The following is a 15,029-nucleotide window of genomic DNA, read 5'->3' as shown; positions in this document are numbered from 1 at the left end:
CGATGGGAACAGCAGCCCCTCCCAGCCCTCATCCCCACCCTGTTTCTGCCTTGAGGCATTCTGGTCTGTGCATCCTCTTAACTCTGGCCTCTGGCAACTGTATACCCGGCAGGGTAGATGCAGCCACAGCGTGTGACGATCGTGCCCTTTCCTGTAGATAAGAGGGCAGGTGAAAGCAACTTCCGTCACTCTGGTGGATACACTGGACGTTGATCGGGATTCAAAAGTATGCCGGGTGCTTCGTTCTCCAAGGTCCCAGGGTCTGCCACGTCCTCCTACTCCAGGCCTTGGTTCCCAGAAGGAGGCTTCTGTCTATGATTCGTAGCCCAAATCACTCTGTGCACACCTTAGCCATCCACTCTGTGCACGCCTGCCCCGACCTTGAGAACCAAGGTAACGGTCAGCAGTGAGGCACACAACTTGTTTTCAGTCCCAGCTCTGGGATGATAGTGTGGTGTTCATCTCAGATGTGCCCGGTCCCCTCCCTGTGTTTGCATTCTCTCCGATCCCATCCGCTGCCCTCTCCGTTCACAACCACAATGACCACAAAGTCCTTGGATTTAGAGACTGATCCAACATGCAAAGTCATCCCCATCTAGCCACCCATGATGGAATGGGCTTTATCCCTTGAGCAAGGAGTGTGAACTCTGTTAAAGGAGACACGACAAAATCTCAGAGGTGTGACTGCAGCTCAGAACAAAAACGATTAGGATCATATTCTCCAGTGAACGCCATCCCCTTCCCCTCCCCCATTGTCTCAGGCAGTCTTAGAAAAGCACACAGAACATGAAAAGACAGACTAAACGCTCAGCCTTAAAATATTCCCTCAGAAACAGAAGTGTGTTCTAAGCATTGAACTCAATAAGGTTATAATTTTTTTTTAACGTTTATTTATTTTGAGAGAGCGTGACGGGGGGAGGGACAGAGAGGGAGAGAGAGACTCCCAGGCAGGCTCCGCGCTGGTAGAGCACAGCCCGATGCTGGGCTCCAACCCACGAACTGTGAGATCATGACCTGAGCCGAAATCAAGACTCAGACGCTTAACCAACGGAGCCACCCAGGTGCCCCAAGATCGTAAACTTAAGCGACAACTCAAACATGATATGAGACAATAAAGTGAGATGAAACGGGAAATATGGAGCTAAGGGAACAAGATGAGAACGAAATAATCTTCGTCCAAAACAAATAAAGACATTTGAAACAGTAAGGAATTTAATAGCTGAAAATTGAGCGACTGACATAGGGAAAAGCGTTAGATAGTTCTAGAGAAAGCGAAAGGCAAGAAAAACCCAAAAAGGTGGAAGCAATTTAAATCCTCGTAAACATGGTGCAGCATAAAGATAATTAGTGTCCATAAAGGAGCCCATCCCAAAGAAAACATTGGCCAGAAGATAGATCTACTTGAAGATGCAAAAAAAAGAAAAGTTTTCTGGAAGAAGCAAAACGCGTCTCCTCATGGAGAAGGACACTGTGTTCTAGGGGGAAAGACTTAAAGTTTGTGTAGTAACAAACTCTGAGCTGACTCGCAGTTAACAGATTTCAGAAGTAAAAGAATTTTGCAGACAGACTAACAGAAGAAAGGCAAGTCATGCCAAGGAGGGGAGGCCATCAGCCAGGCTGGCTCCAGGCTCCTGCCACAAAGCAAAAGAGGTTGCAGCATTTTGAAAGAAAGAATTGATGCATTAGCGGCAAGTAAGTGTTAAAATTCAGAGAGACCAAGAGTCAACAACTATGCAGATAGAATGTAAATGTTAGACACTGACAAAAGGGAGCCGAATCGTCTAAAATTGAAGCCTGCAGTTCAGAATATCTATTTAAAATACGGTTGTCCAAATTCTTAACTTCAGAAGAATTTTTAGGAAAGTGGTGTCTCCATAAAGAAATACAGATTTAAGGGCGGTTTTTCCTTTATTTTCACTCAGCTTCATTTTAAGTACAAAGTTAAATTTTACCCTTTCTGTTTAAAACATACATAGGATGGCTTATAGAATCCCTTTAAAACTTAATGTGGTATTTCCGGGTGTTTCTGCTCGTGGGTTGAATTTTTGCTTTTTTTTTTTTTTTTTGAAGTGTAAGACATTATTTAATTTTTTTTTTTTTTACAAATAACTATCTAAACATAAAAGCTTATTCCAAAAACCATGTAAAACATAACAAAATAAGCCTATCTACCCAACTAAGCCACTGGTTCCGTAGGTTCTGGAAGGGGCTTGGCATGGGTGTGTGTGTGTGTGTGTGTGTATACACATACATACAGTCTTTTTTAACGTTCATTTTTGAAAGTGAGGGAGAGCAGAGGAGGGGTAGAGAGAGAGAATCCCAAGCAGGGATTCTGACATGGGGATCCACCCCAGAACCATGAGATCATGACCTGAGCTGAAATGGAATCAGAGGCTTAACCGACTAAGCCACCCAGGCGCCCCCCTCTGTGTCTTTATATGTATTTTGACAGCCTGGTGGTTTTCACCTTTCCTACAACCCACTCCAAGCCTTTTGGAAGTGACTGGGGAAACTACTCATCCTAGATGATGATTCGCGTTTTTCATGGTGTCCGTTAGCCCGGTAGACACAACATATGACATTCAGTTTATTGCGTTTATCTTGAAAAGGGAAAAACAGTGGGAAACATTCTGTAAATGAATAGATCAAAACATAAAAAAGATTTGCTCAACATCATTTCGTATCAACAAACCTGATACTTACTTTTCTGTTTTTCTTAGCTCAAGCATTTTAGTCATGAGGGACCCTCCCCTTTTTTAAATTTTTGCTCTTCTGATTATGGTGGATAAACGTATCATTAGCGTGTTAGTCCTGTGTTTTTTCATTAACTTAATCTATCACAGCACATAAACCAATCATCACAAGAGGACTAGGGTATTTTTTTTATTTTATGTAAATTTTTTATCTCCAGTGGTTATTATGGCATAGGCATTTGGTCTGATATGAATTTCAAATACGTCCGTTGCAACAGCTGTTTGAAAATAACCAGGAATTTGAGTATTTGACTTTTCTACAAATAAATAAGAGGAGCTTGAATAAGTTTTTGTCTGTGTGCCCAAGAGTCCAACAAATGTAAACAAATGAAATCATGGCAGGTATTTACTGCTCACAAACGTCATAGTTGATGGAGGTTGTGGGTGGCTGAGGCCAGTTAAACACGGATTTCCTCCCAACACAGCCAGAAATGAAGGTAGCTTCCCGTCTTGTCTCCCACAGTTAGCTCTACCTACCTGTCCACCTGCCTTCCATCTACCTGTCACTAATGACAAACCTAGCCATTGGATGTTTTGTTCCGTTAAAATGGCGATTTTTTTTTAAAACTAAGGGCCATTACAACATTATGACTTTTTAAATTGTGTTGATGGAGAACCACAAATAAGGGAGATGTTTTTACTTTCATAGTTTTTGTTCACTGATACAATTACTGCAATAGTAGTTCTTTATGATTCTACCAACCTTAATATCTCATAAGCGTCTGAGATATGTTTGCTCCAAAAATTATTGTATACTAGCTTTTTTTTTTCCTCACAAAAATGGCACTATTGCATGTTTTGGAATCCTCTTACTTTAAAACTTGCTGAGAAGTTTTCTCGAGAAGGTACTAAATGTGGGGCACCTGGGTGGCTCAGTCTGTTGAGCATCCAACTCTTGATTTCAGCTCAGATCATGATCCCGGCGTTGTGGAATCGAGCCCTGCATTGGGCTCCGTGCTAAGCGTGGAGCCTGCTTGGGATTCTCTCCCTCTCCCTCTGCCCCTCCCTTGCTCACTCACTCTGCCTCTCCATCTAATAAAAAATAAATAAAAACAAAAGATACTAAATGGCGACAAGACCGTCAAATACCCCGCATTAAAAGGTTGAGTTTTCTTCTTTGTGCAGCAGGTGTCTCAGACTGTTGGATAGACTGAGTCCTCAGCTGTCACTGTGAGGAGGGAGAATAACGTAGTTTTGAAAGATCAGGTTCTAGGACGCTGGTGAGCTGGGGGTCCAGGGAGGAACAAAGCATTCCAGAAATGGACACTAAGGTCTCTGCACGAATGTTCCAGTAGCTTTTGATTGCCAGCATTCTTGCAAATGCCAAGATATCAAAATACAGTTTTATCCACAGCAGGCTTTCCGTAAACTACCTTCTTTAGTTGTCGTAACGCCCTCGTGATTGTAATCCTCATTTAAAAAAATATATATATGCGTGGTTGGCATGTCGGCCGTCTTACCAACTGACTTTTTAACTTTTTCTTTTTTTTTTTTTTTTTAACAGAAATCTTAGAGGCTGGTATTAAAGCAACTTCAGAATCACTTAAAGGTGTGAAACGAAAAAAGATTGTAGCTGAGAACCACCTGAAAAAAATACCAAAATCCCCACTGAGGAGTCCCCTTCAGGCAAAACATAAACAAAATACAGACGAGCCTGCTTTTGCTGTTCTTCAGAGCGTGCCGGAGTCTCACAAGAAGCAGAATCCTAGCCCCGTGAAAAATGGGAAGCAGTTTGCCAAACACAATGGAGAAACACCTGGGGTAGTCGCTGAAGCCTCCAAATCCGAAGATTCTGTGTCCCCGAAGAAGCCCGTGTTTCTGCAGCACCCATCTGAACTGCGCCGATGGGGATCGGCAGGCTCTGACCCCAGCAGGTCGGGCTTCCCGGATGCAAAATGTGACTCTCGATCTTTGTCGAGTAAAACCAGGACTGACCGCAGTGAATGTATCTCCTCCACTCGTAGTCCCGCCTCCTCTTACACAAACACCGCATTTGATGTCTTACTGAAGGCAATGGAGCCAGAGCTGAGCACCTTGTCGCAAAAGGGCTCATCTTGTGCAGTTAAGGTAGAAAAACTGAGACCAAATAAAACTGTACAACCCCCTTCTCAGTTAAACAGCAGCTCACCGGACGCCCCAACTCAGACTTCCCAAGAATCTGTTTCTGAATCGCAGCCTTCTCCTTGTCCCTCGTACACCGTGCACGTGTCTGCAACTCAGAAGAGTGAGCCAGCCACAGTTCAGTCAGTGTCTCACCCGTGTAACCAACACGAACACTTCGTTTCTCAGCCTCACCAACAAAATCAGCCGCTTCCAGCACGTTCAGGTTTCCCAAGGTCCCTGGTGAATCTGCAAAATCAAGAGAATGCCAAACTTGAACAGGTTTATCATATGGCAGCGACGTCATCTGTGGGTCTGACTCCGCCTTCCAGTAGAACTCAGGTTACTCCTCAAAACCAGCAAATGGATTCTGCTTCACCGATGTCCGTGAGTCCAGCCCATTCGACACCGTCAGCCCCCACGCCAATTTATAATTCAGCTCCTGTCGCCTCTGTCGTTAACCACAGCGTGGAGCAAATGTGCAATCTTCTTCTGAAAGATCAGAAGCCAAAAAAACAAGGAAAATACATTTGTGAGTATTGCAATAGAGCTTGTGCAAAGCCTAGCGTGCTTTTGAAGCACATCCGCTCCCATACTGGAGAGCGACCCTATCCCTGTGTGACCTGTGGATTTTCATTTAAGACTAAAAGCAATCTGTACAAGCACAAAAAGTCCCATGCACATACTATCAAACTGGGTCTTGTCTTGCAACCAGATGCTGGTGGTTTGTTCTTGTCACAGGAGTCCCCCAAAGCACTTAGCATCCAATCGGACGTAGAAGACAGTGGGGAGAGTGATGAGGAGGGGGCTGCTGAGGAAAGACAGAACGACCCAGTCTCCATGGACCCGCAGCCTGTGCAGATAATGAAAATGATGTCCCATTCTGAAGCGTTACCAAAATCAAGTTCCATTCCAAGCAATCCAGACCATGTGGTAGGTGACTTTCCACTACAGGACAAATCTTCAGAATCACAGGCTGTGCCAGAGTTACCAAAAGTCGTGGTCCACCCTGTTGGTGTGTCCCCTTTAAGAGTCGACAGCCCAAAGCTCCCGGATTCCAAGCCTGAACTGTCTAGTGCACAGACACCGAAGGACCTTCAGGGAACCAATGTCCTGTCCCACTCAGCCTGGACATCCTCCCTCGAGACTGACGAGAAGTCCCGTCAGAAAGGGGACGGGAGTCAGCCAGAAGGGAAACAGGAGCCTCACGTGGGGACAGGACATGCCCAGCTGCAAAGGCAGCAGGCTACCGATTGCTCCCAAGAGCAGCAAGGAAAACTTCTGAGTCCTCGGAGTTTAGGAAGTACAGATTCTGGTTACTTTTCACGTTCGGAAAGTGCTGACCAGACCGCGAGTCCGCCGACTCCCTTTGCCAAAACGTTGCCCACCACGGACCAAGACTTAAGTAAGAATAATGGGCCCTCTGCACCTCGGATCAGTACACCAGCGCCTTCTGCTCTGTCAACAAGTGAAAAAGCATTGCTTCTACCGGGTCAGATGCGCCCACCCTTGGCGACGAAAACACTTGAGGAGCGGATATCAAAGCTGATCTCAGACAACGAAGCCTTGGTTGACGATAAGCAGCTGGATAGCGTAAAGCCACGGAGAACCTCTCTCTCGAGGCGAGGAAGTATCGACTCTCCCAAGTCATACATATTTAAAGATTCTTTCCAGTTCGATTTGAAACCAATGGGACGGAGAACAAGCTCCAGCTCGGATATACCAAAGTCCCCTTTCACCCCTACCGAGAAATCGAAGCAAGTCTTCCTTCTGTCTGTACCTTCCCTTGACTGCTTGCCCATTACGAGAAGTAACTCCATGCCTACCACAGGTTATTCAGCAGTACCTGCGAGCGTCATCCCGCCCCCTCACCCCCTGAGAGGAAGTCAGTCATTTGATGACAAAATCGGCGCTTTCTACGATGACGTCTTTGTGTCAGGCCCTAACACTGCCGTGCCCCAGAGTGCACATCCGCGGACCCTTGTCAGACAGTCAGCAGTAGAAGACTCTTCAGCAAACGAAAACCACCTTCTCGGTGCTGGACAGTCCCTGGACGAGAGCTATCCAGGATGCGGTGCGGCCAGTGACACTGGGCCGGCAAGGGGCAAGTCCTTGGCCCCAGGCTCACATTTGGAGAAAAAGAAGTCCCATCAAGGGCGAGGGACAATGTTTGAGTGTGAAACCTGCAGAAACAGGTATAGAAAACTGGAGAATTTTGAAAACCATAAGAAATTTTACTGTTCAGAGTTACATGGACCAAAAACAAAGGTGGCCGTGAGGGAACCTGAACACAGCCCCGTGCCTGCTGGTAGTACACAGCCTCAGATTCTGCACTACCGGGTTGCGGGCCCTGCAGGGGTGTGGGAGCAGACACCTCAGATCAGAAAACGGAGGAAGATGAAGAGTGTCGGAGATGATGATGAACTTCAGCAAAATGAAAGGGGGGCGTCCCCGAAAAGCTCCGAAGGCCTCCAGTTCCAGAATTCTCTGGGCCCTGCTTCCACTTTGTCTAAGCATAACGTTGCAATAACAAGTGACCAACATAGAAAGATACAGCTGCAGGCCTCCCAAATCCAGCTGGCGGCCAGAGGTCCCGACCAGACCATGGATCCCAAGCTGTCTACCATCATGGAGCAACACATAAGTTCAGCTGCCCAGGACAAGACGGAGCCGAAGAGGCACGGAACTGGAATCTCCGTCATTCAGCATACAAACTCGCTGAGCAGACCCAATTCATTCGACAAGCTTGAGTCTTTTGAAAGAGGTTCCCCAGTCTCCTTCCAGGAGCTGAACAGGACAGTGAAGCCCGGATCTCTGAAAGTGATGGGAATTTCCCCAGAAGAAGGGCGCCCTCCCCAGAACACGTCTCACCCTCACCAGCCTGCACTGTCATCAGATGCTCTGAGAGCAGAACTTCAGGACGGTCCCAGGAAGAGTCCAAGTGAACGACATGTGTTGGGACAGCCTTCCCGACTCGTTCGGCAGCACAACATCCAAGTCCCAGAAATTCTGGTCACCGAAGAGCCAGATCGGGACCTCGAAGCCCAAGGCTATGATCAGGAAAAGTCAGAGAAGTTCAGTTGGCCTCAGCGTAGTGAAACCTTGTCAAAGTTGCCAACCGAGAAGCTGCCACCCAAAAAGAAGAGGCTCCGTCTTGCCGAGATGGAGCACTCGTCCACAGAATCGAGTTTCGACTCCACTCTGTCCAGGAGCCTAAGTAGGGAGAGTAGTTTATCTCACACTTCGAGTTTCTCAGCTTCATTGGACGTTGAGGAGGTTTCTAAAACGGAGGCTTCCCCCAAAATGGATTTTCTAAACAGAGCAGAGTTTCTCATGATTCCAGCTGGCTCGAATACACTGAACGTTCCTGGAACTCACCGAGAAATGAGGCGCACCGCTTCAGAACACATTAGCTGCGTGCAAACGTCGATGGAGGTCTCCGATTTCAGAAGTAAATCGTTTGACTGTGGAAGCATAACTCCACCCCAGACAACACCACCCATTGAATTGCAGCCCCTGACGTCCCCTTCGGGCATGGGGGTCACCGGGCACGTGCCTCTCTTAGAAAGAAGGAGGGGCCCACTGATGCGGCAGATATCTTTAAACCTAGCCCCAGATACTCGTGTGTCTCCCGGCAACCCACCATCTTTCCAAACAATCGCTCTTGCGAGTGTGAACACAGCACCGTTTCCGGGCCCTCAGCTCACGAATGCATCTTTAGCCGAGTTTCCTGCAAACGCTCTGCACTCCCAGACTCAAGTTAAGGATCAGCGAACAGAAACCTCCACTTCCGGCTCTACTAACATCTTCCCCGTTCAACAGCTTTTCGGTATCAACGTGTTAAGTCCAGTCCACACCCCCCATAGCCACCCAAACACACAGACGTCTCTGCAAGTGTCTATGCAGAGTGTTCAGCCGGATGCAAATCCCAGTTTATGTGTGGCTTCTAAAAGTAAAGGTTGCTTTGCTCCCAAGTACCAACTTCATTGTCAGGTTTTCACTTCAAGCCAGTCTTGCGCTTCCAATCCTGTACTTTCTTTGCCAAAGCAAGTTCTCTCGGATCCAGGTGGGGCTGCTGACCATCGCGGGACTTCATTAGCGTTACCAACCAAATTGATAGATGCCATGTCCAGTTCATGTGTTCCACCACCACTGAAGCTAGGTGGGCAGGCGCAGAACGTGCCGACGTCGTTTGCATTGCCCGTGCATCTGCAGGGTAACGTTCCAGCGTACTGTTTTGCCACGGTCACTCCTCTGCCACAAATCCTGGTGACCCAAGACCTGTCCAACCAGCCAATTTGCCAGGCTAATTGTAGCATGGTGCCAATCAGCGAGGAACAAAATTCCGTGCCAAAATTGCAGACAGATCACCAGAATGCTTTGTCAAACCCAGAGGCAGAACCTGTCTGTGAAGATGTTTTTTCAGAGATGGGTCAGACTCTCCCTCCATCAGAACCTTTGCCCGTAACCCAGAAAACGTCTGTTGGTAGGCTTTCCCCCCAGCAAGAATCTTCGGCTTCAAGTAAAAGGATGCTTTCCCCAGCAAACAGTTTAGACATTGCCATGGAAAAGCACCAGAAGCGTGCTAAAGATGAGAATGGGGCTATTTGTACAACAGAGATCAGACCCTTTGAACCAGGGAGTTCAAGACCTAGTGAAGTTAATAAACAGAAGAAACCTATTTTAGTGAGGCAGGTTTGTACTACGGAGCCTCTTGATGGTGTGCTGTCAGAACAGGATGTTTTCTCTCAACCTGAAATTAGTAGCGAGGCTGTTAGTCTGACAGATGTCCTACCAGCTAATGATTTGTCATCCGAACACTCTAAGTCTGTAGTTACAGAACCTATAATCGAACTACAGGAGTTTGAAAACATCAAGTCCTCCACGTCGCTCACTCTTACAGTGAGAAATTCACCTGTCCCTGCAGAAGACATTCACATTTCTCCTTTGGAACGTGTAGACGGTAACCAAGAAAGGAAGTCTCCAGGGGTTAGAACTCAACGTGACAAAGAGCGCATCCAAGACCAAAGTCAAGCCACACTTTTAGTGTCTGATGCGGGAGGTGCACAGCAGCTGCCTTTCCCCAGCCTGAAGACCTCAACCAACTTTACATGGTGTTACCTACTAAAGCAGAAGGCATTGCATTTGCCTCAGAATGACCAGAAAACTTCAGCCTATACTGATTGGACAGTTAGTGCCAGTAATCCAAACCCACTTGGGTTGCCTACAAAAGTTGCCCTTTCTCTCCTTAATTCAAAACAGAAGACTGGAAAATCGCTATATTGTCAAGCAATAACTACCCATTCCAAATCAGATTTATTGGTCTATTCAAGCAAGTGGAAAAGCAACTTAAGCAAGGTACTTGACATATCATTTATCTTCACAAATAGTTTGTGCGATGTCTTGATGCCTTTAAATGTTTTAATTGAAAAGTGTATCTTAATTTCGAATGACAAATTGTGCTGTGTAAGTATAAAGTCACCCAGACGAAAGGATGAGAAGTTTACCCCGCGAGTTAGACTGATAAGGGTTACATGGAATCCTTCGGTGATTCTGTCTTGAGACATTTTGGAAATAACTTGCCCTGAGCTGAATGTTTAAGTCCTTACGTAATGGTACATACAGATCATCACGGTTTAACTTTCATCTTTCTCTTGTATTAAGTGAAAGGAGATTATGTCTGTGTTTTGTCCCTGCTGGTGCAGGGGAATAGAGGTGTGAGTAATCAAAGACTGTTACATTTCATTTTGAAATATAAGCAGAGAGCCATTCATACTTGTCTTTGTACACCTGACTAGCCTCCCCTGGCCATGCTAGTCCCAACTCCCACCCGGTGTTAGAATCATCTTAGTGCCAGAGAGAAGACTCACAGAATAGCTGACTCATACACTTGATATAATTAAGTTGATTTGGTCAAGATGTATAGAATAGGGTCATAAAACTGTAATTTGGAGTTATTTGTGTAATCAGTCTTACTAGAGTTGTTGGCTTTATAAAATGGGAAAAATCATTTAAGTGAGAATAAATAAATAGGTAAGGGGATCATGGTGGACTCCTGACATTAAGAATTATAGATTAAGTCCGTGACCTCTACAGGTTCATGAGCATACAATATAGGTTCATAGACCTATGATATGTGTGTCTATATATATACATGTATATATATATATGTATATATATATATATACACACATATATACATACATATATATAGACACACACATACATATACATACATATACATACATACACATATATATACATATATATATATATATATATATGTATATATATACACACACACACACACACACACACACACACACATATATATATAGACACACACACACACACACACACACACACACACACACACACACACACACACACATACTTACCAAGAAGGAAGTCTCTAAATTTGCCGGTAGGTTAAAGAGGTATGGATACAGGGACGAAATTCCCAAAGTGGTGATATTTTAGCTGAGTCTTAAAAAAAAAATGTAGGGATTTTTGTTTCAGATAAAAACAATGAGAAATTTTAATAGTCTGCTGACATGACATGGACATGATAAAGAACTTAGTTCATTTTAAAGAATCCTGAGGAGTCTGCCATGGGTGGCTAGAAGGTGTAAGTTTGAAACACTGACATGCTTCCAAGTTGGAAATATAGATAAAAACCAAAAAAATATGCACACTGGTGGCGAGCCATTGATACTTTTTCAACAAAGGAGGGTGCAGGCAACCATTCAGAATTTAATTTTTAAATGACCCGGCTTTACTCTAGACCTACTAAAATCAGAATCTTGGAAGATGAGACCTGATCATGAGAATTTAGACAGAGTTTCTGGAATATTCCCAAAGCTCCTCTGGAAAAGTGGTTCTCCTTCAGCATCAAGTGCCTTGGTAGAAATGCCTCTGGAAATGTGTACTTAGATTTGGAGCTAGGCGAGGACTCCTGGTGGAAGGTGTCGGGATTCCTTGGTGCATGGGGGTAGTTAATGAGCTTGCTCAGAGCGGGAGGAAGGACAGAAGATCTCAGAATGGATTTGGGATTCACCACTACTTAAAGGGTTGAATGGATGAAGAAAGTCCATACGGGAAACTGAGAGAGGTTGTTCATCAAGGAAAGAGGAGGACCAGGAGAAAGTGGTATCACATAGATCAAGGAGGAAATTTCATGGAAAGATACTCAGACAGAGAGGTCAAATCAAGGTCACATAAAGATGGAGACTAACGTGGTTCCTGGACCGAGCGGTCCCAATATCGCTGGAGTGTTGGGGACGTGGGCAGGTGGCTGTGGAGGCCTGGGTACTGGGTTGACTCACAACCCAGACGTTAACGTACTTACAATGGAGAATGGAAAAGAAAGGTGCTGAAATGGAAGGGTCTCTAAGAGAAGCAAGGGGTCAACAACATAAACTGCACAGGTGGCCAAGCGTATAAAGACTAAGGAAGGGACAAGGATTTGGGCATTTGGCTTGTTGGTAATTGGTGAACAGAAGCCAGATTCGATGGTAGGAAAGTGAGCCAAAGAGAAATGGGAATTTGGTGTTGCAAAGAAGGTAAAAAGCAGGATTAGCGTTAACGGTATAAAGTCAAGGAGTAGTGTGCGTATGCATTCCAGATTGTGGGGACACCTGGTGTGTTTGCTAGGACAAGAGGAGACCGATGCCTTCCTGTCTGCTAGGGTCAGTGTCATTACCTCCTCGCACTGCCTTCCTGAGCTCCCCAGGGTGCACCTTCTGAGGCTGCGCGGGCCCTCTGACCATGGCGCACACTCTCTCATTTGCTAGAATCAGGTCATCTCAGTGCGGAGCCATCTGCTTGGGGATGTGGTTTTTAAGGGTTTGTGACAAAGAGGCCCCTTGATCAGAAAAGTTGTGCCTCACTTTGGATTTGGCCAGAGGACTGGAGTTTGAGCCTTTGCTATTAAGCTTGACCTTGGACAAGTGACTTCACCCTGAGAGTGTCCTTCCACACTGGATCCTGTGCTGCTGGCACCGCAGGATATGTGAGAATGGTAGGGGCTGAGGAGGGGGACGCTTGTGAAATCCTAAGGTGGTGTCACTGTAGTGTTTCCATAGGAGAAGCACACAACGCTCGCCATGTTGATGTGTGTTACCGTTTTCCAGACACTTAATTATTATCAGTCCACAGCCTGACTTCTGACCTGCCTGTATGTCACAGTGATCGGTATTCAGGAACTTTTGAGAAGATACGGCAGGGAAACAGAATTATGGTTTAAAATGATAGGAGAAGGGGAGAATGTTGGCAAACGGACTTTTGCTTGAACAGAAGTGCACAGTTGCAGTCCACCGACGTCGCAGGGAATTGGTCACATTCTTAGGAGTAGGAGACATTATTATACCAAATGGGGTAACTGGCGCTTTCCCATCTCGGAAGAATAAAGCTCGTTTTTAGAAATAAAGTGTAGTGTGAGTGATTGGTCAGGAGACTGTGGTGGGATCTTAAAACAACATAGGGTTTATCAGTTCGCAGTGGTGCAGACAGATAGGTTAAAGATAGGGGAGGGGAGAGAGCAAATGACCTTTAAACATGTTATTTCCTTGAAATGCATTCCATTAAGTTAACTACGCGTACGGTACTCTGCCATGTTTTAATTTCCAAGTAAAACGTTAGCATGTTTGTGTTTTCAGTTTTATTAAATTAGTTTCTCTTTTTTTTTTTTTTCCTTTCAGAGAGCATTAGGTAATCAAAAGTCCACAGTAGTTGAATTCAGCAATAAAGATGCCTCTGAAATTAACAGTGAGCAAGATAAAGAAAATTCCTTAATCAAAAGTGAACCAAGAAGAATTAAAATATTTGATGGAGGGCAAGTACAAATTTTACTTTCTAAATGTACATTTAAACTTACTTTTTAAATGTACATTTGCTTTCATGTGAATGAAGACTTAACCAGTGCCAATTTTATATAAATGTTACAAGGTTTCTCAGCTTATTAACAGAATCTTCATGGCAAAATATATGTTAGATGTCATGTTAAATAAATCCATTTTGATCAAGAAAATATTTAGGAAACATCATAGGTCCTAGGAGGCAGCTAAGAACTATTTTCAGAGTAAACTCTGGGTTTCACGTTGATTTACAATAAGGAGCTCCGTGGGAAATGTGCTCGAAGAGAGACAAATTCACTGCGTATTGGATGTCTCTGTGTTTTCAGTTATGAGAAAAACACATTGTAAAAGCTGATTGTAGCTCTAGTGAAGCCAAGAGAAATTTCAGTACTTTTAGAGTTGCTGTAATTGAATTTAATAACAAAGAAAACTTTGGAGCCAGTGGCTGAGAAAGAGGGAGTTCTGTTCTAAAATTAAACCTGGTAACGAGTAAGGTGGTTTGATCAGAATTAGCTATTTGCATATTAAATGTTGATGCGAAAAACTGGAATATTGTTACTTACATGTGCATAAAATTTGTATTGATTGGGTGTAAAAATTGTGACTTCTTGTATTTTGTAAGCTGAATTCTAATCATCGATATTTTCTCAAAGACCTAGTATCCAATCTCCCTATTTTTTTTCTTTAAATTAGATATAAATCAAATGAAGAGTATGTATATGTCCGAGGCAGGGGAAGAGGAAAGTACATTTGTGAAGAATGTGGAATACGTTGTAAGAAACCTAGTATGTTAAAGAAACACATACGGACCCATACAGATGTCCGCCCCTACCACTGCACTTACTGTAACTTCTCCTTTAAGACGAAAGGTATGAAATGGCATTGTTCGGTGGTCCTTTTGATATGCATTGAGTTAGTAGAGCCAAGATCCACCTTGACACTCTATGACCAAGGATGCAGTAGCTTGAATAGACTGATAGAAATAACATCTTGTCAACACGGTAGCCTTGTCTCTTTATATGTCTCTAGACCTCTCAGGGAAAGGAAGAAAAAGGTTTTTTTTTTAATTATATACTTTCACAATATAGATAATAAATATAACATTTTAAAAGGAGCAACTACCCTTTTTTATTTCCCTCCCCAGATTAGAGTTGCATAACATGATGACTAATACATTTCAAAAATACTTTGGAGCTGAAGAAGAAAAAGAAATTTTCATGATGATAAGGAAACTCCTTTCTATGCTACAGGATTGAAGTGAAAGTTTAAATAATAACTATAGTAAACTTACAATGACTGCGTTCATGTCTTATTATCTAAT

The 15,029-nt window shown here is 44.2% G+C and overlaps 1 protein-coding gene across 6 annotated transcripts in view; it reads left to right on the top strand.

Annotated features, from left to right (window-relative positions):
- The window catches only part of HIVEP1 (HIVEP zinc finger 1), a 146,982-nt gene that overhangs the window by 102,527 nt on the left and 29,426 nt on the right, over positions 1 to 15,029 (top strand). For all 6 annotated transcript variants that reach the window (XM_078446635.2, XM_078446636.2, XM_078446639.2 and 3 more), the window contains exons 4-6: positions 4,258 to 10,211; positions 13,553 to 13,686; positions 14,402 to 14,577. In XM_078446635.2, coding sequence (XP_078302761.2) covers positions 4,258 to 10,211; positions 13,553 to 13,686; positions 14,402 to 14,577 — 6,264 coding nt within the window. The remainder of the gene's footprint in view (positions 1 to 4,257; positions 10,212 to 13,552; positions 13,687 to 14,401; positions 14,578 to 15,029) is intronic.

The sequence above is a fragment of the Panthera onca genome, chromosome B2 (genome assembly GCF_046562875.1).
Source record: "Panthera onca isolate mPanOnc1 chromosome B2, mPanOnc1 haplotype 2, whole genome shotgun sequence".
NCBI classification, from domain to species: domain Eukaryota; kingdom Metazoa; phylum Chordata; class Mammalia; order Carnivora; family Felidae; genus Panthera; species Panthera onca.
This window is presented reverse-complemented; position numbering and strand designations above follow the sequence as displayed.